The sequence below is a fragment of the Protopterus annectens genome, chromosome 2.part0, assembly GCF_019279795.1.
Source record: "Protopterus annectens isolate FY-2018-M chromosome 2.part0, PAN1.0, whole genome shotgun sequence".
NCBI classification, from domain to species: Eukaryota; Metazoa; Chordata; order Ceratodontiformes; family Protopteridae; genus Protopterus; species Protopterus annectens.
In genome coordinates, this window is record NC_056728.1 from 1,816,633,156 (window position 1) to 1,816,660,242 (window position 27,087).

The 27,087-nt window shown below is 44.3% G+C and overlaps 1 protein-coding gene across 1 annotated transcript in view; it reads left to right on the top strand.

Annotated features, from left to right (window-relative positions):
* Window positions 1–27,087, top strand: part of LOC122793641 (probable G-protein coupled receptor 139) — an 878,014-nt gene that overhangs the window by 810,548 nt on the left and 40,379 nt on the right. The window contains exon 4 of the mRNA XM_044061851.1: window positions 1–7. This exon is cut by the window's left edge and continues 127 nt beyond it. Within this exon, the coding sequence (XP_043917786.1) occupies window positions 1–7 (7 nt within the window). The remainder of the gene's footprint in view (window positions 8–27,087) is intronic.

Consider the following 27,087-nt stretch of genomic DNA (forward strand, 5'->3'; position numbering starts at 1 on the left):
CTCCCAGGTAGGCCAGCACTTTATTCTAGGATACTCTATTAAATGTGAAGGTATATTAATTTATTTTGTTTTTTGGATGTTCCTTTTACTGAAAGAGTTTATTTGAAGAAGTCATTCACACAAGGAGTTTCTGAAGTTGCATAGAATATGATTTGATACTGTCAGTTACATGGTTCTAAAGTGGTGACTTGCACAACAAATAATGTTCTTGACATTAAAATCTAAGGTAACTTAGAAATTGGCTCTTTTTAAATACAGACCTTAATGTGATATTTAGCTAACAAAAAAAAACCCCTTACATGACAAATTTTTTTACCGAGGTCTTGGTTAGCCCTGTGCCTGAGGCTCATCAAGCATCCCCCAATGGAACTTAAGCCTATATATTCCCCAGAACTGGGTGTCCTCAGCATGGCAGACAGAACCGTTCAGAAACCCTGTGCTTAAGATAATTATGAAGATACTATCTGCCCTTGCTGGCATCTTGGCAATAAGGGCATATTTTTTAGGGCCTAACCTGTCTCTCTGGGCAAGGAACAAGTGATCTGTGTCACCACAACAACCACAATGTCCTCCATATGTGTATGTGTGCTCCTGTGCTCCCTTGATGACATCTACCATGTTTGTTTGTTTAGCTGAATACCAGTACAAGGGCAGTTCTTTGTGTTGCCATCTCCCCTCTAGGAGACTGAGGTACTGAATAGTCCTAGTCTATCCCAGGATAGATACCAATATTCCTTGTGTAAGCCCTAGTAAACACCAAAGCCATTAATCAAAATCAAATCATTTTGGCAGTAGTCAGGGTTTTATACTTCTATGTCACCAGAACTATCATAGCTTGTCAAAGTTTAATACTATGACTCACTTTTACAATACACATAATTTCTGAAGGTACTGTTTTCACCCAGTTTGGGTTTGTGGAAGGCAGATCATGCCTCCTGAACCTGATCGACTTCTTTGAGGCAGTCACCAAAGCTGTAGTTGAGGGTAAGGTGGTTCACACAGCCTACTTTGACCTCGCCAAGGCTTTCGACACCACCCCCCATTCTGGAATTATAGCTAAACTCACTAAACTAGGTATAAATCCCTACTTCACAAGATGGGTTGCCAACTAGCTCACTGACAGAACCCACACTGTAAAAGTTGCAGGCTCCAAATCTGACCTCAAAGCAGTGACAAGTGGAGTACCACAAGGTTCCGTCCTGGGACCTCTCCTGTTTGGTATCTAATTCTCTGAAGTACAGGCTAACACAGAAGACCTCTGGCTAATGAAGTTCACAGATGACTGCAAACTAGGAGCCATAGTCAAGTCCCCAAATGATGTGGACATTCTACAGAAGGGCCTCGCTGAGACAGATGCCTGGTGTCAAAGCCATGGCCTCAAGCTCAATGCCAAAAAGTGCAGTGTCATCCCCTTTGGTAAAAACTCTGTACCCATGAACTATCACATAGGCAGCAATCTACTTAACACCAAATGTGTGATAAAAGGCCTTGGGACCCAGGTAGACAGTAGTCTCTCCTTTGATAGTCACATCGCCACAGTACTCAGGAAGTCCTTCTACGTGGCACACCTCATCATAAAAGGGTTCTCATCCAGGAAAAAAGAGGTCATTGTTCCCCTCTACTCGTTACTCATTAGACCCATTATAGAGTACAACGCCCCTTTTGGAATGTACCTCACAAGACATCTGCAGCAGCTGGAAAGGCCACAGAAGTACCTCACAAAGAGGATTACTGGCCTCAAACAAATGCCCTACACTGACCGCCTCAAAATATTCCAGCTTTACTCCATAGCATATCGCCTACTCCGAGGTGATCTCTGCCTAACATATAAAGCTATGTCAAACCCAGAGCTGTTGGACATGCTACACCTAAAGAAATCCCAATCTCTCCAAGCTACATGCTCTAGGGACCTAAACCTTGTCACCACAATAAACAGGACATGCTGGAGGGATAGATTCCTGTCCCAGAGACTTCCCATACTCTGGAACAGGCTACCCATCTATGTCAAGCAAAGTTCTTCATTGGGACTCTTCAAAAAAATCTTGATGAGTGGATGGGAAATATTTAATACAGCCCGGGGATCACTTCTGTATCTCTGCTCGACAGTGGCACAGGAAAATAACTTTCTTGGGTGGAGTAAGCCAGGGAACCTTGTTGGCTAGACTTACATAGGCCCTTGGGCCAATAGCCTATTACCAACCTATGAACCTATGAAGAATACATATAGGTTCATAGGTTCATAGGTTCATACTAGGCTATCTGCCCGAGGGTTTTTTGCATAGCCTAGCCCATAGTTGTGGGGCCCCACCCACCTTTAGTAGTGGGGGGGACCCATGATGGTTTTGCTGTTGTTGAGGTGACCTGAGGTGCATCCTCGTAATCTGGGTATATCTGCTATCCTCCCGATCAAGATTCATTCAGAACAAGGCCTGCGAGGCAAGCTCACCCTGTTGGCTTGGCTATACGGGATTTTCCAGCATAGGGAGTCGGGTGGATGTGAAGGATCCACCAGCCATTCCCTCATTAGCCCTGTCGAGCCGTCTAAGTCTCCGCCCTGTGGCTTCTCCGACGGACTAGATTTTGGAGGTGTCCTAAGATAAAAATATACAAATCTGTTTTCCTGCAGAAAGGTTATACTCGACCATATCCCTGCTCCTACTCATAATTATCTGAAAGACTGGCACATCTAGGAGGCAAGACTGACATGTAATAAAAGTCAGAAAAATGTTTTACTTTATGCTGCAGTATTAAGGGCTGTTTCTGATACTACAGTTTCACCATGTTTTGCTCAGCTCTTTGAGTACTTAGCTACACATCAGCTATGTAATATTTGAACAGCTGAGTAACTAAGAGCAGCTGATGTATAACCTACATTATGTTTACATTCATTACTTTAAATGTCATACATTAAATAAATCTGAGCAAAAATTTGAAGAAAATATGCTTTTGAGTAATAATTCACTGCCCGTGCAAACCTAAAACCAGAAAAACAGCTGCCAAAGGTGCAAGTAAAAAAAGTTACTCCCCCGGATTTACTAATCTTCCATGCAGGACTAATCTAGTCCTGCACGGAAGCAGCAGTTTAAGAGGAGGACGGCAGCTTGCCATGCATATTAATGAAGGAGCACTGCCTGAGCTCCAAATCCTACACTGAGCATGGATGGGTGCAGGGGGCGTGTCTGAGAGCAGAGCTCTCAGAATAAACACGCCCCTGTAAAGTAGAACAGAAGAAAGTGTAAATAAATGAGTGAGACCGTGCATAGGTGTATGCATATCCCCAATAGTCCCCATGTGTTCAGCAGCAACAGTACATTGAAATAAAATGAAGAAATCTTTGTATTTATTTTTTTTTAAAACCCCAAGTACAGCTAACTGTAGGTGCGTGGGTTTGCCCATTGCTTAGCTACGGTTAAAGCAGCGGAAAAGGCTGAAGAGGATAACAAGGGATATATATGCAAATGAAGCAGCACAGCAATAGTGTAGTGGTTAGAGCATCCACCTAATGAACAGACATTCCCAGTTCAAGTCCCACTGCAGCACATACCATTTCCAATGTGAAATCTGTATATGAACATATTTTGCCATATAACCGACATAATAACATTTAACTGGATTACTGCATGAAATGCACATGTGAAGTGTCAGTGTCATAATAAATAAGGCACTAGTAAGCAGGTTTAAGCACAAATAAGCAGTAGTAAGCGTGTCTAAGTGTGTTTGCGCAGGGGTAAGCATAGCCTACACAGATTAAGCAAAGTAGAAGCTAACTGAGTGTAAGAAACTGTAACCGGAGGTTAGCAGTGCTTACTGTTGTGCAAACCCGCGCAAACCTGCTTACAACTGCTTTAAAGTGCCTTAATCACTCTGGATCCAATGGCACATGTTTTGCGAGGCAACAAAATAAACTGTCTCTGCAAGACTCAAACTCAGGACCTTGTACACTGTAGTCACAGTAGTTAACCACTAAGCCATCATAGCAATAGATATAAATGAGGTATCAGCAAACTGATCCTCACCACAGGAAAATCAAACCAAACATGTGAACTGAATCTATGTACAGTGTGATGTTGGATAACCTGCCACAGAACATAAATATGTGAACTGGAGTACTACAGTAAGCGTAGATTTGAGGTGTTATTGTAATAAAGTGTAGAAGTCTCCAGGTCCCCATACAGTGTATGTACACATGAATCACAGATACCAGACACATATATAACCTGTACTGAAGAATAAATCATTGCCAAATGCAAATATAGTGCTAATTAACTATTAAGTAATGCTAACCGCAGCACAGCTCAAGTTAGTAAGTGTAAGCAATGTGTAAGGGAGCCAATTCAATCTGCCTAGTGGTATACCTCTTTAAGCAGTGCCAACCTCATGTGAGCAGGTCTGCCCATAGCTTAGCCTTTTCAAAACTGGCCAATCATAAGAAAGTGCAGGAAAATGGCCATATTTAAACCTCACAGGCAGGAATACTTCCCATAATTGGTTGTAGCTTCCTACTGTAGGCAGAATGGCTGGTGTGGGTGAAGGCACTCGATTCAGAGCGCAGCACTGGGGCATCCAGGAGTCAAAAATCATGGTATGGCTCCTGGTAAAACACCATGATCAGAGACTACTGCAGTTCCAGTACCAGGGCTCGCAGTATAAAATGGAGGCCTGGGACAGTCTCACCCATGAATGGTGAGCAGGTCAGGCACCACCATGCTGACCTGAAGCAGCGGAGGGGAGATGTACTAGAACGGTGGATCTGGGAGTCTCGGCAGATGCCCAATTCCCAGGTACTGAGTAAGTACTCATTCTACTAAGTAGTAAATAATTGCCTAGCTTGTGTATACTATGGATAGGTATGGCTAAATATCACTGCATTTCTCTGACAGCTGCAGATGAGTGGGCTGTGAGCCAGCAAGCCCATGATGCTAGGCTGCAAAGGTTGCATCGCAAGGCAGGTTAGTAATCAGTCTGCATGTACTGTCATAACAAATAAATATAAGAGCCTTAGAAAGTGTTGTACCAGTAGAAATAAATGTGTAATAGTCTGTGAATAAAGGTATAACCCCTGGAGTGTTTCTGTTTACTCTTCTCTCATATCTTGGCGATCTGTTCCATACTATAAATAGTACTGTTGTATCTTAAGCAGTGTCACCCACAGCATGGTCTGCAGATAAAATGGGCATGAAGTCCTGCATAACAATGTTGGAAGTGCCAAAATGTCAGTCATATTGTACAAGTAAGGGAGACTTAGATAGAAAACAGTCGAAAGCTTTACATTAATTCCTTGATAGCACAGTGTACTGTGATGTTAGCTATAATACTTTGTCACACAGCAGGGGTTTGAATCCTGGGAGTGCTACTAAGTTGTATACATAATCATACACCGCAACTGTACATATTTTGATACAATGTTCAGATAGAAAGCTGTATGCATAATTACACCCAACAACAGTACAGAATTTACTAGAATGTTCATATTGTAAGTTGTATGCATATTCATACCCCAGAACTGTTCCAATCTGTCCAGCATGTCCAGATAAATGGCCCATATCACCAGCTTGGTACCCTGTTCCCCTGAAAATCCAGTGTGATGATCCAAGAAATGTAGGCAGCTGTCAATGACATATAACTGATAGTCAAACATGTATATAGTCAGAGAATGTATATGGAAACAAACCTGTTATTCTAGCACCTCACCCAAAGTGTATGACAGCAATTCTCAACATATGTTGCATTAACACCTGCAGCCTGTCATGCCTGTAGGTAAGACACAGGTCACGTATATAATAATTTATAAACATACCAGTGTACAATATAAGGTCATTGTGTACTGTAATAATACATGTAAGGGAAAGACCAGTGACTATGAATGTTGTGTAAACTACAATGATATATTAGTTGTTAATTGAACTGTCTCTCTCATCCCTACCATATGTGCATAATAACCCAATGACACTCCTCAAATGGTATGTGTACACTCCAAACTATAGTTGGGACATATGTCCTAATGGTTTATGAATATTCACATTTGTTTCTATGCATGTGCCATGTGAAAATATCCCCCATATTGGTGGCCTGTTGTCATCAATGAAACCCGCATGCTACTGTAATGGCCACTGTTGTTCTATATATGCATGCGTTTTGCTTGCTGTGCAACTGTGTTAAATCTGGTGTGTTGGGTTAATGGGAATACCTATGCATGCTGTTATAACTAATCCTGAATGCTGTTGACTGTTACTAACCCATATCTGTCATAAACCTGTGACAACACAGCTCGTATGGGAAGGCCGGTCCCAGCAGACCCACCTGTCCCACCTCAGCTGGCCATGGCACCAGGCACCAGCACATCTGGGGCCCAGCCTGGGACTTCCTCCTCTGTGGGCCCTGTGCCACCTTCAGGTGGAACCACTGCAGGGGATGGGGCTCACCCCCCCTCAGGATGGGCGCAGAGGGGAACCTGTCACCCGTCAACAGGTCCAGGCCGTGGTGCGTAAGGAGCTTAATCTGGAGTATCGAGAGCAGCTACACCAGCTTGAGGGCCAAGTGGCGCTATTAGAGGGTGAGCCTGCCCCTCCTACACAGCCCCCAGCATAGCCAGCTTCGGGGCCATGAAGGTGCAGTGGTGACTGCCCATGGGTGGGGACCTCAGTCCCAGTTTCCAGTTGGGGGCTTATGGGCTTGCAACTTCCAAACACCCCTCCCCATCCAAGGTGTTTACCCTCCACGTGTCATATACCAGCCCTGTATGCATCTTCTGTGTCTTGTCTGTTGATCTACCCAACCTACCTCCCCAAATATACCTACTACCCCTCCCCAGCATCCCACTCTCACCTGAAAAAAAAAAAAAAAAAAGGACAATCTGTTCCCACAAAAATATTTCGCCCCATACATAGCTGTCCATTTTGTACACGTGTCCATTGGACACATAATCCGGTCTAATTGGCATCACAATGAATATATGTTGTCCCCACCCCTCCCCCAGGGGTTTGAGGGTCCAAATGTACCTGCAAATATATTGCATATGCACAGCTGTTGCTGTAGAAGAAATGGGCAGCTATGGACCTTTCCTATACCCTTCCTGCACATGCCTAGCTATTTTCCCTACTGCCTTATCCTCTTTGTGCCCTGTTTTTCACCACTTTCCTATCAACCCCTTTTTCTTTTCTTTTAAAGGAATTATCCCGGGGGTAAGTGGCAGTAAACACTATTAAGCAGCGGGAAGCAGGTTTGCGCAGGGGTAAGCTATGCCTACACAGGTTGAGAGATTTGAAGCTAACAGACTGTAAGAAAACATAAGCGGACGTTGGCAGTGCTTACCATCGCACAAACCCATGCAAATCCGCTTACAACTGCTTAAAAGTGCCTTAATCACTCTGTAGCCAACGTCCCTTGTTCTGCCCAGCAAAAAAATAAACTGCCTCTCCAAGGCTCGAACCCAGGACCCTGCACTCCATACACAAACTGATTTCCCATTAAACCATGGCAGATATACATAACCTGAAGTTTTCACAAACATATCATTCAGCACAATCAGTCAACAGTACAAGAAATGTATTATTACCATACCACACAACCTGTTAATGCAAGAAGTCTGGACAAAGTATGGCACACTGTGGGTACAAATAGGGATATATGTCAACTAATGCTCTAATACACTTAAAATGTTACTAGTTACGCAGTTATATGTATTAGAACACATATGTAGAAGGAGATGAAGTCGGAAACACAAAGGTGTTGCCACTAGTTACTGACTTCAATGCTGCGATCATCCATGACAATTGCCAAGTGAATGAGGAACAGGCCAAAATATGAGCCGAACATGCATGGACATATGGACAGATATATATCTGTAAATGTAGACAGATAGACAGCTATATATAGATATATATATATTAATGTATGACTCACAAATAATCATATAACATCAATTGTATATAGATACATACATATGTTCATATGTATGTATGCATATATATATATATATATATATATATATATATATATATATATATATATATATATATATATATACATATATATACATATATATATATATATATATATATATATATATATATATATATGGAGAGAGATGTATATATATATATATATATATATATATATATATATATATAGATATATATATATATATATATATATATATATTTATATATATAGATATAGATACATATATATAGATATAGCCATATGAGAGATATATATAGGTACATACACATATACACACACAAAAGGTTTCAGTAGCCATACATATGTAGAAGTAGTGTGGAAGTACTGGGTGCAAAGTATATCCCTCAGCCACAAGCCCTTCAACTGGCACCTGTGAAATGTGTAGTGTGGCAACCCTTCCCACAAATAAGAATACTGACATTAAACATATACCCACCCACAATTCAAAGGACATGACATGACACACAGGTATGCATACACAGATAACCTTTATTCGTGTACTATAAAATAATGTATGCCAGTACTTACATCACATAAGGTTTGAAATATGTAATCAGTGATGAATGCAAGGCCCACACAAAAGTGTAGATGCAAGCAATGTGTATATATACCATACTATGCTGTCCAGGCCAAGGCCTTCAATTAGTACAACTGTAGAAACAGGATTTGCCTTCGGGATACGTAACAATCAACAATTACAGATGTAGTTCGCAGTCTCCAACTACACCCTGTAGTCAAGCCCTAAGGGGGAAAGTAGCACTTGTGTTAATGTCACAGTATTTTGTACATAACATTGCTTAACAGTTATATCCCTGAAAAGGTCTCATAGCCTAGGTTAATGGCATAGAACCCCCCCCCCCCATAAAAGGCTGTACAAAGGCAGGGAACACTGTGTACCACACACTTACCTCTGGAATGTACAAGGGCACATATGTGTTTTTCAGTGTTGCCCCCATATATATGGACTTGGCCCAACAGGTGTGGGAGTCCATGACATGACTGGGATGATAGCAGTAATGCTAGCGGCAAATAATGATAGGCCATTACCTAACAACCCTTCCTGTATCACAGCAGGACAAAGACTGGCATATATGTGGAGGACAGAGGCAGAAACATAGGGCCATATTTGCATTATTGCTGTTACACACCCTGGAAATTGCTGGTGTTACAGGATTTCTTGCAGCATACCCTTATGCAGGGATACGACATTGAAATACAAATGGATGTAGCCATGTACTGATAGCACTCAACAGACAGAATGCCACAAATATATTTGGGACAATACCTGTGTGGTGCACAGAAAAAAAACGAACAGCCAGTCTCCCTGGTATCATATGGATAGGCCCACATTTGAGAGCTATGCAGACAGACAACATTCCATGAAAAAGTACCATGTACACAGAAACCCTGTAAGAACAGCAAGATACAATGCACACAACAATACTACTCACGTTGTCTGTAGGTCTGGAACCTTACCCAAATGTGGATTTGGCCTGTGTCTGCAGGTTCTGAGGTAAGAGGTATTGCTACCTGCTAATGCCCACACAAAGGAATGTCATCCATACTGGAAAGGTGAAGGGACAATGCCCACGGAAGGCAGCAATGTATAGTACAGGGTTGCCATGACAGTGGTTATCTGAAGTACTACACAGCAAGCTGCATGCAATTAGCAGCTGGTGGACACTGACTGGTGCAGAGGCCACTACCTGATCATGTGCAATACCAACAAAAGCATGCTGCAATCTATTCAAACCAGCTCAATCACTCTACTGGAGAGACTGAGTGAGAGAGAGAGAGAGAGAGAGAGAGAGAGAGAGAGAGAGAGAGAGAGAGAGAGAAAATTAATTCAAGAAAGGTCACAAAGCTCAGGGTTGTGTTACAGTGGAAAAAACATTGCAGGTATGTGAAACAGATATGCATTTACTTGCATGTAGTATATGGCATAGAATAATAGGATGTATTATGTGAAAGGATGTATATGTGCCATCAGTACTTGTTCCTGTAATGGTGTTCTGCTTAACAACTGCACTGGACAGTAGTGTCAGTCCCTGTGGGCAGTGTGACATACCTGTCAAATGTGCAGATCAGCAGTGAATGGCAAAGATGTGACCCATGATATCTGTGTTTTGTAAATTACTGTGGCCAGTGGCTGGTGGGGGTATTAATACTGCCATGATAGACACATGGCTGAGAGACCACACCACCTGCAGGACAGTCATGTTAAAGTGTACCATTGCATGCCCAACTGCCATAGCAGTATAATATACTTATCTAGTTTGTCAACATATATATCCCTCTAATGTTAGTCTGTGTTCACATGTGACACCTGTCTGTGTTGCAGCAAGGCAGAACAGTTCAGCTGTGAAGTAAAGAGGGTTACATGAGTGTGGTCCAGATGTTTGTATGCACCCCACATACAGATACATATATGTGTGATACGTATTCACAGCTGTGTATGTCTACAGAACCTCGGACAGTTATACATTTATATAGGTATATAAACAACACAAAATGATCTCTACACATATATGCACATATGTATACACACACACACACACACACACACACACACACACACACACACACACACACACACACACACACACACATATATATATATCTTCTTCTTTCAGCTGCTCCCGTTAGGGGTTGCCACAGCAGATCAACTGTTTCCATTTCTTCCCATCCTCTGCATCTTGCTCTGTCACACCAACCACCTGCATGTCCTCTCTCACCAAATCCATAAACTTTATCTTAGGCCTCCCTCTTTTCCTGTTACCTGGCAGCTTCATCCTTAGCATCTTTTTCCCAATATACTCTGCATCCCTCCTCAGCACATGTCCAAACCAATGTAATCTTGCCTCTCTGGCTTTGTCTCCAAACCTTCCAACCTGGGCTGACCCTCTAATATACTTATTCCTAATCCTGTCCATCCTCGTCACACCCAGTGCAAATCTTAATATCTTCAACTCTGCCACGTCAAGCTCTGACTCCTGCTTTTTTGTCAGTGCCACTGTCTCCAACCCATATAACATAGCTGGTCTTACTACCCTCTTGTAGACCTTCCCTTTCACTCTTACTGGTACTCGTCTGTCATAAATCACTATTGACACTCTTCTCCACCCACTCCATCCTGCCTGTACTCTCTTCTTCACCTCTCTTCCACACTTACCATTACTCTGAACTGTTGATCCCAAGTATTTAAACTCATCCACCTTCCCCACGTCTACTCCCTGCACCCTCACCATTCTTCTATCCTCCCTCTCATTCACACACATATATTCTGTCTTAGTCCTGCTGTCCTTCATTCCTCTTCTCTCTAGAGCATATCTCCACCTCTCCATGGTCTCCTCCACCTGTTCTCTACTCTCACTACAGATCACAATGTCATCTGCAAACATCATAGTCCACAGGGACTCCTGTCTGATCTCGTCTGTCAACCTGTCCATCACCATTGCAAATAAGAAAGGGCTCAGAGCTGATCCTTGATGTAATCCCACCTCCACCTTAACCGCATCCATCACTCCCACAGCAGACCTCACTGCTGTCACACTACCCTCATACATATCCTGCACCACTCTTACATACTTCTCTGGCACTCCCGACTTCCTCATACAATGCTACAACTCTTCTCTAGGCACCCTGTCATATGCTTTCTCTAAATCCACAAAGACACAAGGCAACTCCTTCTGACATTCTCTGTACTTCTCCATCAACACTCTCAGAGCAAACATTGCATCTGTAGTGCTCTTTCCTGGCATGAAACCATACTGCTGATCACTAATCATCACCTCCCTTCTTAACCTAGCTTCTACTACTCTTTTCCGTAACTTCATGCTGTGACTGATCAGTTTAATCCCTCTGTAGTTACTACAGCTCTGCACATCACCCTTATTCTTAAAAATCGGTACCAAAACACTTTTTCTCCATTCCTCAGGCATCCTCTCACTTTCCAAGATTTCATTAAACAATCGAGTTAAAACTCCACTGCCATTTCACTTAAACATCTTCATGCTTCCACAGGTATGTCATCTGGACCAACAGCCTTTCCGTTCTTCATCCTCTTCATAGCTATCCTTACTTCCTGCTTGCTAATCCACTGCACTTCATGATTCACTATCCGCACATCATCCAACCTTCTCTCCCTCTCATTCTCTTCATTCATCAGCCCTTCACAGTACTCTTTCCATCTGCTCAACACACTCTCCTCACTTGTGAGTACGTTTCCCTCATTATCCTTTATCACCCTTACCTGCTGCACATCTTTACTAGCTCGGTCCCTCTGTCTAGCCAATCGGTACAGGTCCTTTTCTCCCTCCTTAGTGTCCAACCTTTTATAAAACTCTTCATATGCCTTATCCTTAGCCTTTGCCACCTCTCTCTTTGCCATGCACCTCATCTCCTTAAACTCTTGTCTACTTTCTTCATCTCTCTGACAATCCCACTTCTTCTTCGCCAACCTCTTTCTCTGTACACTATATATGTATGTATATATATATATATATATATATATATATATATATATTTATGTCAATACATGTCCCCTGCCATGACATGTGTGAGAGAACATGAAACATTAATACACAACATACCTACACACCAGTACATGGCTGCAAGATGGTTTGTGGAGTGTGGTGTGTAACCCATGTTGGGAACGCATCGCAATTGTTTGAGAAGGTGGGCTATATATGTTGGTGAAGGGTATTAGGCACATATTGATATGTAGGTCTGGTTGGGTGACAAACAGGACAGCATACAGGGCTGGTATATGACACATGTGGTGGTTAAACACTATGGACGAGTAGTTACATTTGGAATGTGGAGGCCATTGAGCCCCCACATGGGAACAAAGGGAACATGGTGCCCACAAATGGACAGTCACAACAGCATCTATGTGGACATAAAGGTGCCTGGGCTGAGGGCTGGGCTGGAGGAATATGCATGTCGAACCTTGTGTATGTGTACTGCATGCCCCCAGGTGATGTAGCACATACCCCATGTCTCTGTGGAGCTCCCTATGCACAAGACCCTCGACCTAACTGGGTGACAGACATATGTCTGTGTGTGCTCCATGGGGGGGACACCATCCCCTGAGATGGTTCCACATGAAGGTAGTGACAGAACAGTAGATAATGAGGTTCCATGGTGGGTCATGGATGTGATGTGGACTGGTAACATGTGCACATTAGGTGGGAGTGGTGTTCCTGCTGGCAAATAACCCCTACACATACTGGTATGTAACTGTCATGGAACATATGTAGGTTGTAATAGTCCACACAATCCCAGAACATGTCCAACAGCATGCATAGATATCCCCAATATCACAGAATGGCAGATGTGTAGCAATCACATAGCAGGCATACCACATGGATATGTGGAAACATAGTGGCAGTGACAACAGCATGCAGGTGAAATACTCTGTAACAGCCCAGCAACTCTAGTGTCCCCACAGGGAGCATGTCTATAAACACATAGCAGAAAGTGTTGTACAATACAATATATGACCCAATGGTACATATACCAGAGACATACCACTAGCGTTGTGTGAACATTAAGTTGGAGCTGTTATGGTGGCAGGAGACTAATATGTGTATTGTATTATGGTAAACTTGACATATTTCCATCATTATGTCTTTCAGGGAGTATGGCGCACCCAAGGAATCCCACCTACAGTGCCACTGAGGATGAAATTATAATCACCAGCATCATCCAGAACTACCAGCTGTTGTTCTCATGGACAAGCCAGGACCAGCAGGAGAGAACAGCCATGTGGAATGATGTGGTCCAAAGGGTGAATGAGGTGGGGATGCACAGCCGTACATATGAGCAGGTCCACCACCATTGTAGTGACCTGCTCTGCCATGTATGTCACCGTGCTGCTGCCGTGGGGGGTGACCACCTTGCAACATGGGGGGGTATAACATCCACCCCCCCCCCTCACCAGAATGGAGGAACTGCTCATGAGCCTGGTAGCACCTGCCCACCCACAAGAGCTACAAGCTTATACAGTCATGGAGGTGGATGCTACACACACACCAGACATGGAGCATGCAGGTAAGGTTCCAGGGCATATCAATAGACTACTGTAGTGTATGCATCTGTACAGGTAGATCATGCATATGTGAGATATGGGGTCTGTTGCTGTGTAGTACTGATAAGCAGTGATGCATAATCTGTAGTACTGTGGACTTCAGCTGTTGTTGTACTGTAATATTGCAGCCACCCTATAGCAATGCCACAGCTGTGGCCACTGACATCAACTCTATCCCCATCTCAATGTAGGTACCTCTGGGATACCAGCAAGGCAGTGGCCGGATGTCGGTGAGTATGGTTTAAGGTTATGCTTGGCAATTCACTGTGCATGTCATAGCTAAGGTGTAGGCCATGTACACATCTAACACACCTATGCATGCTGTACATGTACACTGACAGAGCTCACCCCTCACTAATGGGATTACCAGCCTCAAACACATGCAATACACAGTCCATCTCAGACAACTGTGGCTACACCCCATTGCACATTACCCAGGCACAGCTGACATCTGCCCAACTTACACAGCTATGTCATACACAGAGCAGTTGAACATGCTACACATAAAGACATCCCACTCCCTCTGCAAACACATGCTCCAGGGTCCTAAACCTCATCAACACATTACACAGAACATACTGGAGGGATAGGGCCCTCTCCTGGGGAATCCCCACACTCTGGAATGGACTACCCATGCATGTCAGGCAATGCTACTCATTGGAAGAAACACTTGACAACTGGATGGAAAATGGGGATTTCACCCTCGGAAGTATATATGTGCCACAGCCTGACAGAGGCACAGGGGAATAACATTAGTGGGTGGTGCATGGCTGGGAACCCCTGTGGCTAGGCTTATGTAGGCCCCAGGACCAATAGACCAGTACTCACCTATGAATCTATGTGTACCACAGGCAACATCAGCCAAAGCTCAATAATGGTCAATAATGGTCTCTACACTCACCATAGGTACAGTACATTGTATCTGTAGTCGGTCTAATGGTAGTCTATCACTCATACATGCACCACTGATGATGACATCTGTGAATACACATCAAGCATTCACTAAACACGTGTCCACATGTGATCCAGAAACACACAGAGGCTGTGAGCAGCAGCGGAAACACAACTGACACACAAATACACATCCTGCAATGGTGTGTACACCTGTGAGGTATGGTGCACAGTACATGCCAGGGTGCTGAACAGATGCACAGCAATGCTGTGGACATGGGTGCAGTGAGTTCCAGGGGGAGGGCCATCACCGACTAACGGAAGCCATGCATCACAGTCATGTATAATGTTGGTAACGGGGATTAACTACAGTTGCACTGCATGCTGTTGAGCGCCACATGTCCTGCATGCTGACATGTGTGTAATTACAGGTTTGTGTGTGATACTGTACTTCACCATCACCTGCTATTGTGTGTGTTATGGGGGTGTGGGAGCTGTCTGTAGGTGCTGTCTGGTGGAGTGTATGGATTGCCATGTATGTCAACTGCATGTGTGTATGTCTGTGTGTGTGGCCATGTCTGCACACGTGTGTGCGTGTGTGTGTGTGTGTGTGTGTGTGTGTGTGTGTGTGTGTGTGTGTGTGTGTGTGTGCGTATGTATGTACTGTTTAGCAGTGATGTACAGGTCTTACAGTCTGTTCCCTGTTTTTCCCTCACAGGTGGTGAGGTGGGGCTGGGTCCCTCTCGCAGGGAATCTGATGTCACTGATAAAGACAGTGACCATGAGGATAGGTGTGTTGAGGCACAGGAAGGGTTATCAGGGGCTGCCGCTGGGCCACCGATTGACAACCCACACGTATCCACCCCATCCACGCACACAGTCACACTGCCTCTATATACCTCATCACTGTTGGCCTTAGCTGAGGGACAGTCTACGGTTGGCATTGGCCAGGACAGTGTGGTATCTATGGTACGTGTGTCAGGTCGCAGCAGCCATAGCCAGATGTCTGGTGGGGTATCACATAGGCAGATGTTCAGGGGTGCTAGTCAGAGCACTGCTGGTCATCATGTCCCTGACAGACGTGCCACATCTATTTCAACCACACGCATGTCCCAGACTGTCATGGAGGCACAGGCATGAATGGAATGGTACACCAGGCAGGGTCTAAGGGCGCAGAGGGCTCATCACACCTCCGTACCTGACAGCATCTGTGACCTAGCAGGTGCCATCTGTAATTACACCAAGGTCATGGATAGACGGTGGGGTGAGACATTAGATCTCATCCACAATGTCATGTCCATGCATCAGGACAGGGTGGGACGGTTGCGACGGCCACGTGGACATATGCCAGCAACACCAGCAGCTGGAGGTCACCGTGGAAGTCCCACCAGTCACAGCCGCACCCATAGTGGCAGTACCAGCCCCAGCACTGTGGGGGGGGTGCTGTCCACAGATTGACATAGCAGACCACGTGCATGTGGCCCTGGCCAGTCCCAGGAGGGACCTGCATCCAGTGGATGCCTGTCAACCTTGGGGGACAGTATTCAATCTGGCTTTGTACCTGATACTGCCTGTAGCACCCCTGCCAGGCACAGGTCCTGTGTCTGTGGCCAGAGACAGTGAACTGCAAACCCTGCCAGGTACAGTCTGCAGCTGCCTCACAATTCCCTGTATAGGGCAGCCACATGGAGGAACTGTGTGCATGCAGACACACACATAAACAACAAACCTAGGGCAACCACATACCTGCACACACAACATCACCAGTGGCCCATAACAGAACTCAGCCTCCTCACACACACACACACACACACACACACACACACACACACACACACACACACATGTTGTCAATTGTATGGCTCAGCCTAGGCCTCTGCCAAACCAACAACACACCCTGTGCATATGATTATACCTGTGCCACTCCCTGACATCCATAATATTGATGCAGAGACAGGCTAACATGGAGCTGATGCACAGGGCGACTGTTCAACAGTGTAGCAATGTAAAGTGAAATGCTAATATCTTGGAAGGTGTAGCTGTGCAGCCATGATGCATCATAGCTGTAATTAACAATGTTGTATTGTTGTCACCATTATCTATTCTGATTGTGTTGTGTTTGTCCATTGCCGCATGGCTGATGAATGTAGTGGTGTCAGCAGGCCTTCTACAGTGGACACCAGTAAGTGTAGTGGGTGGTACACATACCATGGCTGGGTACATCACACAGAGCCTTTGATTTGGATGCAGTACAGGTACAAGACTGTACACATGGAGGTATTTCCCCCTGCAGGTAACACATCTGTTGCACATGTAATCCAACCAAGACAGGATAGGCACAACCAGACATCGCTATATATGCAGTCTGCAATGTGGATAACATTGAACATGCTAACAGCAGGATGTATGTCCCTCTCCCCACTCTACTGTGATCCTCACCTAAGTAACATGTGTGTGCCAATGCCGGTGGCATAGCCCTACCCTTAGGAGGGTGTGAGTTGCTCAACTACTGTGAATGGTGTAAACAACAACTAACATCCTGATTACATACAGTGTACAGTATTACAGACAGCTATGTGGGGGGATAGACGCAACAGTAACTGCAATAATGGTGGATGTGTCCACAACAGCCACACCCAGTGAGTTATAGCAACCCCAGTAGTGCTGCACACCTCTACAGTGTGGAGGAGGGCATTACCACATCTATGACTTGTGAAGGACTGTATGTCCATGGGATGGCACCTGTGGAATGTTGGCATTTGCCAAGCAGTCCTGGTGGAAACATATTCAGTGAATGGAGGTAGATCCCTTAACAACTGCACACATTCCTACATCATGTGGGATGGTGTACAAAAGCCTGCTGTGATCTACATAGGCATTGTGCACCTCCTAACCCTCATCTACACCTGTCATGATTGGGTAAAGGAGGTGTACCAGGTTCAGGTTGTATTCTCTGCCTTTGACAAGTCCAACATTACCGGGGTCCCATGTGTTAAGATTAACAGTGACATTGGCCATGGGTACATTTTTGATATGTTCCATGTCCCTGCAGACCAGGGTCATCAGGCTACTGGGTGATAGTTCCCAGCTGACATGATGGATTTGTGGTCATCCTTGCCAACTCTGGTGAATCCATTGTCAGGTGTAGGCCTATTGGATCATATGAGGGATCCCAGCTACTTACTGCGCCTGCCCAGGGGTTACCCCAAGCATGACACGTCACTTGACTGTACTGCATGATATCTTAGTAATGCCAGCCTGACATCCTACAGGTGGGATGGAGTACTGTTAACATGTACTGCCCTTGTCATGTAGGGTCCTGGTTATGGGATCTGCTAAGGTTGGTATTGTATTGCAGGCCAGACGTGTTTAGCTGGGGGGGGGGGAATACCTATCTGTGATAGATGTATTTCGTTTGGGTCTCTCAAACCCATCAATGGTGCATGTGGACATATATGTTGTAGTTATGTTCCCAGTTTCATCTACAGATGTATGTCTATATATACTTCTATTGATATATATGTGTTCACTTTTGAAAGGGAGACAATCATTTCTTTGAACGTCCCTTTCTGCAAACCGAAAGGACAAATCTGTCATTTCTTACTGCACCACAGTTTGAAACACAGCAGTTCTAAAGGCACCTTTGCTGACTCTCGAACTGCAAGTTGAAATACATATCGGGATGCAGGGGGGCATGCCCCCCTGCACCCCCTATCTGGGGTGCTGGGTCCCCCACAACCCCCCCTACTGTGATATACTAACTCTGAGTTCACACTACAGTGGGGATAGGCAAATATTCCCCATCCTCACTATCGTGCCATCCTCACCCAAATTGCCAAATCTGCAATGGGCGAATGCATAGTGACATTCGATGCATTTATTGCAATGTTGAGAACATACTTTTGGCCTTCCAGCTTTCGGACACATGGATTATTCCCTTTGAAAGGTGAGCCATATATTTGCTGACATATATGCATTCCTAGTGCTGTATATATGTGGACATATGGATGTATACATATATATCTATGGATGTATGTGTATCTATGTATATATGTATTTATTGGCTTATATATATATATATATATATATATATATATATATATATATATATATATATATATATATATATATATATATATATATATATATATAAGGGCAGTCACGGTGGTTCAGCAGTTAGCGTTGCCGCCTCACAGCAAGAGGTTTTGTGGTTTGATTTTCGGCAGAGTCTGCATGTCCTCCCTGTGGTCGCATGGGTTTCCTCCGGGTGCTCCAGTTTCCACCCTCATCCCAAGGACATGCATTAGGTGGATTGGACACTCTAAATTGGCCCTAGGTGTGAGTGTGTGCATGTGTGTGCCTTCTGTGGAAGGTTGGGCACCGGGCTGGCAATTTGACACTGTAAAATTCCACTGCCAATCATGAGCGGATAGATGATCCACTGTGGTGACCCCTGACTGGGAAAAAGCCAAAAGAAGAATATATATATATATATATATATATATATATATATATATATATATATATATATATATGTATTTCTATAGCTATATCTACATATATAGATATGTTATATCCATTTAAAGATGAATTTTTCATACTCTCAGTTAGCTTCTAAATTGCTTAACCTGTGTAGGCAGTGCTTAGCTCTGTGCAAACCTGCTTACAACTGCTTTAAAGTGCCTTAATCACTCTATATCCAACAGGCCATGTTCTGCCCAGCAACAAAATAAACAGCTCTTGCAAGGCTCAAACCAAGGAACCTGCACACCCTAGAAAAAAAGAGATATATCACTAAACCATGACAGATACACAGATATTCAATGTTTCAGAAACATATCAGCCAGTCCTGTCATGCAACAGTACAGAGAATGTATACCAACATCTAGATGTCTGCGCGTGTAACTATATTGCAACCTTAACAGATACAACATATCCCTATATGTATAGATATACATATATATATAAATATATATGTTGTTTTACTAACTCTATATACATATATATCACTATCTATGCACATATAGTTATATATCTGTTAGCAGATAAATATATCTATATAGATATATATGGCCATACATCTGTAGATAGCAATTGCAGATTAACAAATACACTTATGTCCACATGCACCGTTAATGGGGTTGAGAGGCCCCACACATTATATGTCTTGTACGAGTAGGCATCCCCCCACAGCCAAACACATGCGCCCTGCAATACAGTACCAAGTACAGTCTGCCACCCATAGGACATGTAATATGTGGAAGCCATCAACATCCCCAGGATACAGATACAAAGACATGCAGATACAGATATACATAACAAGGCATAAGCCACAGAACAGTCTGTACGGCAGGAGGCAGTAGGCTTGCAGTACCCCAAGTCATGTAAGTAATGTCAATAGAGATGGAGTATACGGTACTGTACATCCCGATACCTTGTGGCAGCTCACCCCTGATACCTCCATATTTTGTAACAGCCTAGGTCATTTATGGTGCTCCCCACCTAGACTCAATAATACAGGCCCATATACCACTGTTACATACACTGGCCTCTGCAGTGCATAAGGGTGCACATGTGTTGTGTAGGTGAAGCCCACACATATATGGCCCCTGCCCCACTGTATGTGTGGGGGATACAACAGCAGTGGACTAATGGCAGCAATGGCAGTGTGATATACTCACAGCCCACTACAGAACAACCCCCAACAGCATGACACATGTGCAAGGTTTGGTATGTAGATGGAGGACAGAGGCTGGAACACAGGCACATATGTGGAACACTGCTGGCATAAACTAAGCAAAGTGCTGGTGTTACAGGATAGTCTACAACATACCCTTGGTCAGGGAATTGAGGTTAGAAATGGACATGGATGTAGCCATGTACTGATAACATGCAACACACACACTGTCAGTGTAATATCTGACCCAGGACCTGTGTGGTGGACGGACAACACATGATAGGCATACTTCTGTCCAGCAAGAGGTTAGGTCCACAGTAGTGAGCTATGCAGACAAACTGCATTCCAATGTACACTAGTATATACACACACACACACACACACACACACACACACACACACACACACACACACACACACACACACACACACACACACACACACCCTGTAACACCAGTACTATGCAAAGCATAACACAACTCTACCCAGAGTCTGTCTGTAGTTCCTGATCCTCCTACAAATATGTGGCTGCTCTGAGTGTGCAGGTTCTCCTGTAAGAGGTATTGCTACCTGCTGTCTGTATCACTGATGCCCACACACAGGAAGGATGTCCATCACACAGGAAATGTAAAGGGACCATGCCCACATGCTGTAGGGATCTATAGTGGGTGGTTGCCATGACAGTGGTAATTGAATGTAGTACACATGTGTAATTATATATATATGGCTATCTGGATAAGTATATGTACATATATTTCAACCATATGTCCTGGACATGGAGTGTAGACATACCCCAGCCCCTACAGCCCCAAGGTCGTAGTGCGAGGGGATGACAGGTATGTATAGCAGGTATATTAATAGACTGTTGCTACTGTCATTAGGATTGTCTTCACAGACATGGTGTGTGTGGATGCTGACATCTGCTTATAACGTGTGCCATTGGCTACTGACAGACATCCTAAGGAAATCATTGTAAAGTACCACCGCTAGCATGTAATGTCCCTCTGGAGTGCAGAAGAGATATGGGCCACTATATTTGGAACTTCAGACACACCCTGTACACTCCAGAGGTATACACATAATCCCTTAGTGCACCACATGTGTACCAGGCCTGACAATATGGATGTAGACATCCATGTAGATGGGTATAACACATAATGACTTGTATACATTTGGCACCATAGGTGTTGGGTTCACACACTCGGACCTCCTGTCTGGCCTGACACATAATGACTGCTGGTACAGGGGTGCCATGGACACATACTACCTACTAGATATTGACTTACATCTGTACAGCATCCCACTGCTCTGTCTGACATACATGACATTTAAGGGAGTCCCAGCAGTAGTACATCTGGCAAGTATCTGTACATAACATCCCACTGGTTAAGTACACTAAGCTGCTAAGCATGTAACAATGCACTGTGTAGGCTACAGGCAGACTTGCTCAACAATGGCCTACATCTCGTATGGGGGAATGCACATGTTCCTGCATATATAGCAGGCTCAACAGCCATGTCACAGCACAGGGTAAGATACACCTGTGTGACACTGCATAACCACAACCAATGTGAACACAGCCACAGCCACATATGGTAAGCTAGCATAATATTACAGTATATGGACTATCTGTTCTACACCATCCTCATATGTGCCATTCACAGAATGACCCTACATATACTGGGCTGCTACACAGTTTGGTCTGATGGCTGTCTGTGGTATGGGACATGTGTGTGTATGGCCCTACAATCATGCACGGCAAAACTGTACCATACAGTGGGGCAGCATGTAACATCTGATAGAAGGGGAGCTAGAACAATGGCATCTACCACAGTCTGTACACAGGCTGAAGTCCATATTAACAATACACACACTGCCGACATTTACCATCACTACATAGACCTCAGTACTGTACAAACATCCATAGAATGTGCAGCTTATGTCGTAACATATAACCCCTACTGTAGATGACATGTGTAGTAATCTGATATATCACTGGCTTGTTATCAGATATGATGACAGTATTTATGGGGTACCACTTCATGAACGCCATATCTACAAAGGTTGACAGAGGTGTAGCTGACAGCACATACACAAGGCCAGTATAGACATGTTGCTGTGATAACCTCATATATTTTCATTGTAACGGGGTTTGTTGCAACATATGTCCTATGAGAGATATGAAGTCAGTAATTGTCACGGCCTTCACCATCTACAGACTGAAATCCTCACACTACCTTCTACATTCCACAGATAGATGCACTGTGGCTAACACATGAGACCAAAGGCACAACACTGCCCAGTCTGCAGATGACCCTGCAGATGGGGATTCCTCATATACATGGAACTGACATAGGAGGTATTGCGACATGTATGACAGGCATCTCCAGACAAACACTGTTAAACCAACATTACTCCAAATGCAGTATAGCAGCACTTACAGTCTGTAGTCAGGTCAGGCACATCCCCCTCCTGTTTGTTGCCCTCTTTCCACAGTGTATGTTGTTAGAGGTAAATCCCCAATCCATCTGAGATGCTGTTTGCCAAACATCAGATCTAGTTCCTGCTCACAGTGACTGCAAAGGCCCAACACCACCATGATGTTCTTAGGTATTAGAGTGTGTTTCCATGCAATTGGCTGTGGGATTGTTACCACAGCTGTTCCACATGCAATCAGCTAGGGGAGGGCTGCAATTCATGTAGAGGCCATCAGCTGATCATGAGCATCACGTAAAATACACATGCTGCTGCCTAAGCAAGGCAGATGTGGGTCTCCACATCCCCCAGAGAGGAAGTGAGGGAGGCAGACAGAGGCAGATACATGTCAGGGAGGGGTGGGAGAGTAAAACTGAAGCACATTTGTGTCACACACCTACCAGCACAGGGTATCAAACCCCCGACAACTATGTAGTGCTATCACAGTTCGATGCAGTTATTGGGTACACCACATGGGTTACCCGATGTGGAGCACTCAGAACATATATGTGAGGGCAAGTGACATCTGCAACAGGAATACGGTAGGTGTCGTACACGTGCCCATCTGCATGAACAGGTGCCAGCATCAACACAGGCACACTCACACAAGGACACATACACATTGACACACTTGGCAGGGCCAGGAGTGCAACTCATCCCTAGTGGGATTGCGACAACACATCAATGTGCAGGTATCACATGCACCACATGGGTCATATGGAGGCCGTATGGGCAAAGAGTATGAGGAGATGTCAGACATCAGACAACATGCTTCAGTGTGCCCTGGGGGGTTGTTGTGAGTGTGGATGTGGACATACGCACCATACAACACACAAATGAACACACAGGGTGCCAGTTCTGACATGCATGGGTGCATGCCTACATGGGGGTGTGGTGGTCAACTGTGCCAGCAGGCTGTACAATGGTAGGCAATGTGTATACCTTGGTATCAGGCCACATGACAATGTTCTGCATTGTGGCTCAGGCCTGTAGTTACTGCATTTGCCCAAACAGGTGGGTATTGCATCCCCCATTCAGTCACCTGGGTGACTATTGTGTGTGGCCAATGCTGTACACCACATGCCATGTATGTGTTCCTTAGTCCTTGACATGGATGGTGTCTGGGATGTGCACACTTTCCACGTGCATGTACAGTGACATGTGGAACTGTACCTGGGTTGTCTGGCCCATGTTGTAAACACAGATTATCATCAGATGTGCCAGTCTTGCCCACCTGTGGCAGGAACTGGTAATGGGCAGCAAGTTTACCCTTCACCTACATTGATAGTATGCCAACAGCATTCCTTGATGTCAGTGTCATCTGTCCATACAGGGCATGTTGTCAGGCATGGTATGTCCATTGTGAGTCACATATGAAGACACCACAGGTAGTGCAGCTGTCCATTGGGGAACATGGTAGAGGTGCACTGTCTGCATGTACATGCATATTGGACAGATTGGCAGGGTGACATGCCCTCTGTAGTCCACTGCTCTCACTGCATAGTTACTATCAGTGACCAATATGCAGTGTACTACCCACATATTGGCTGTTGCCTAGGCATGTGTGTGTGTATGACACATGGGTTGAGTGTGTGTGCTCTGTGTAATAGTGGGGTTGCTAATTTGGATTGGTTGGCCTTGATGTCACATGTATGGGTATGGCTTTGCACCCCAGCCTCCCAGCTAAGTTACATCTGTTATCCATGTATGGTTGCCATTGTGATATATAGTAGCGTCACTATAAAAGTAATAAGCAAAACCCTCTCCACATTGCCCACAGGTGTTACACACTGACCTCTACACAGGATATGAGTTACACACCTGTCATGTCTGGGAGTAGAAACTCTACCTAACTAGTTTTTTACACTACACACTACGCAGTTATAGTACATGCCACAGACATTACTGGAGTACTTCTTCCCCAAAGGTGTATTTCACAGTGGCTGACATCAGCAGGATTACCAAAGTAGGGCATTTCAACTGTACACTCCCCAATACCGGCCTGGGCTACATGCTCAGAGAGCTCCTCTATGTCTCTTTTCATGTAGTCCAGGGAGGTACGTCTCAGGTCATTCACACCAGCATGGACAATGACTGAGTCATATTTGTACTTGCCTTGGAGTGACCTGAGTGCTTGTGTTATGTGGCGGATCCTAGCGCCCAACAGGCAGCTCACCGTGACCTTCTCCTTGTTCAGCCTGGTGAGCGGGACGTCAGTGTGCCTGACGATAGAGTCACCTATTACAAGTGTATCAGGTGTGTTGTTTAGCCTTAAGGGCTGTGACTGTTCGGCACACTGGCTTTGTGAGCTATGTGTTGCACGTGTTTTGTTTTGGGGTAGCGGTTGCTTGGGTGTCTGCTTTGGAGGTCTCTGCTGCTTAGGCAGATTTTTATTTAGAGCCTCCGAGTATGTTTTTGTGTGTTTATGTGTTTGGTTTGTTGTCGTGGTAGGTCTATGTGAGACCGGAATTGTAGTGAGTGTGGTTTCCTTCTCCTCCTGACTGGTTACGCCAGTACTGAGTTGAGAGAGCTTAGCCTCCAGTTTGGCTATATGGTTGCATCTCTCACATGTGCTGGAATTTGTTGGGAGGAGGAGAGGGTTGTCTGTGTACATGAGGCAGTTGTAACATTGCCTCAGGATTCCCAGATTCACCAGCTGGACCAGAGAGGAGATTGACAACTGACCTTTGGACATGCTAGAATAGTATTGGGAATTCCTTTATAATTGAAAAAAGGGCCAATGGGGAACAAGGTACTCAAGGGGAGTTTGTGAGGGTGTAGTTCTTTTAATTTTTTAGAGCTGACTTATATAATTGCTTTAGTGAGCAAGTGCCAGGTAACTTAAATGCAATGTGTTACAGGTAACTTAAATGCAAAACGACAAACAGTAACTTTCTTTCAAGTGAAACAAGGAAATAAGTACAGTAAGCAATGCAGATATCACTAGGGATCCACAGAAGTGCTAAAAGGCCGCGTTTTAGGTGGAATTAGCGTTTCAGGTAAATAAACAAACAACAAGCATACAAATAAAGCTAGATTCAGCAGGCCTGGATCTAGTCTATGCTACAGCAAACAAGGTGTACCAATTTCAGTAAGAAACAGTTAGAATATGCAGGCACTATAAGCCTCTAACCAGAAATTCCTGCTCAGAAGGGCAGAGTCCAGCCTCTCCTCCCACAAGAGTGCAGACCGCAATCCTTCTTAACGTAAAATAACTGGCCTAAAGCCCAAGTGCTTAAACCAGAACTAATACACTTTTAGAATAACAGACACTGAGCTCTCAATCAGCAGTTCCCAACTTAGAAGGATGTAAGCTACCTGTCCTGCCACCACAGTGCAGGCCACAAACCTTCCTAATGTAAAACAACTGGTCTGAAGCCCAAGTGCTTAATCCAAAAGACTTAGAAATGATAGCTACACTTTAATCAAGTTACTACCAGCAGTAATAAATACAACTGAATACTTTAAAGAATGCCTGGATTAGTGCTCAAGTTATACAAACAAAGCTAGATTCAGCAGGCCTGGATCTAGTCTACGCTACAGCAAACGAGGTGTACCAATTTCAGTAAGAAGCAGTTCAAATATGCAGGCACTATAAGCCTTAACCAGAAATTCCCAGCTCAGAAGGACAGAGTCCAGCCTCTCCTCCCACAAGGGTGCAGAACACGAACCCTCTTAATGTAAAATAACTGGCCTCAAGCCCAAGTGCTTAAACCAGAATTAATACACGTTTAGAATAACAGACACTGAGCCCTCAATCAGCATTTCCCAACTTAGAAGGATGTAAGCTACCTGTTCTGCCACTACAGTGCAGACCACAAACCTTCCTAATGTAAAACTGGTCTGAAGCCCAGGTGCTTAAACTAAAAGGCTTACAATGAGTTACATCAAGCAGTAATAAATACAATTGAGTACTTTTAAGATGATGCAAAAGCAAAATAAAGTAGGAAAAAAACACAAATACAGTAAAAGCAGATAATTTTTTTTTTTT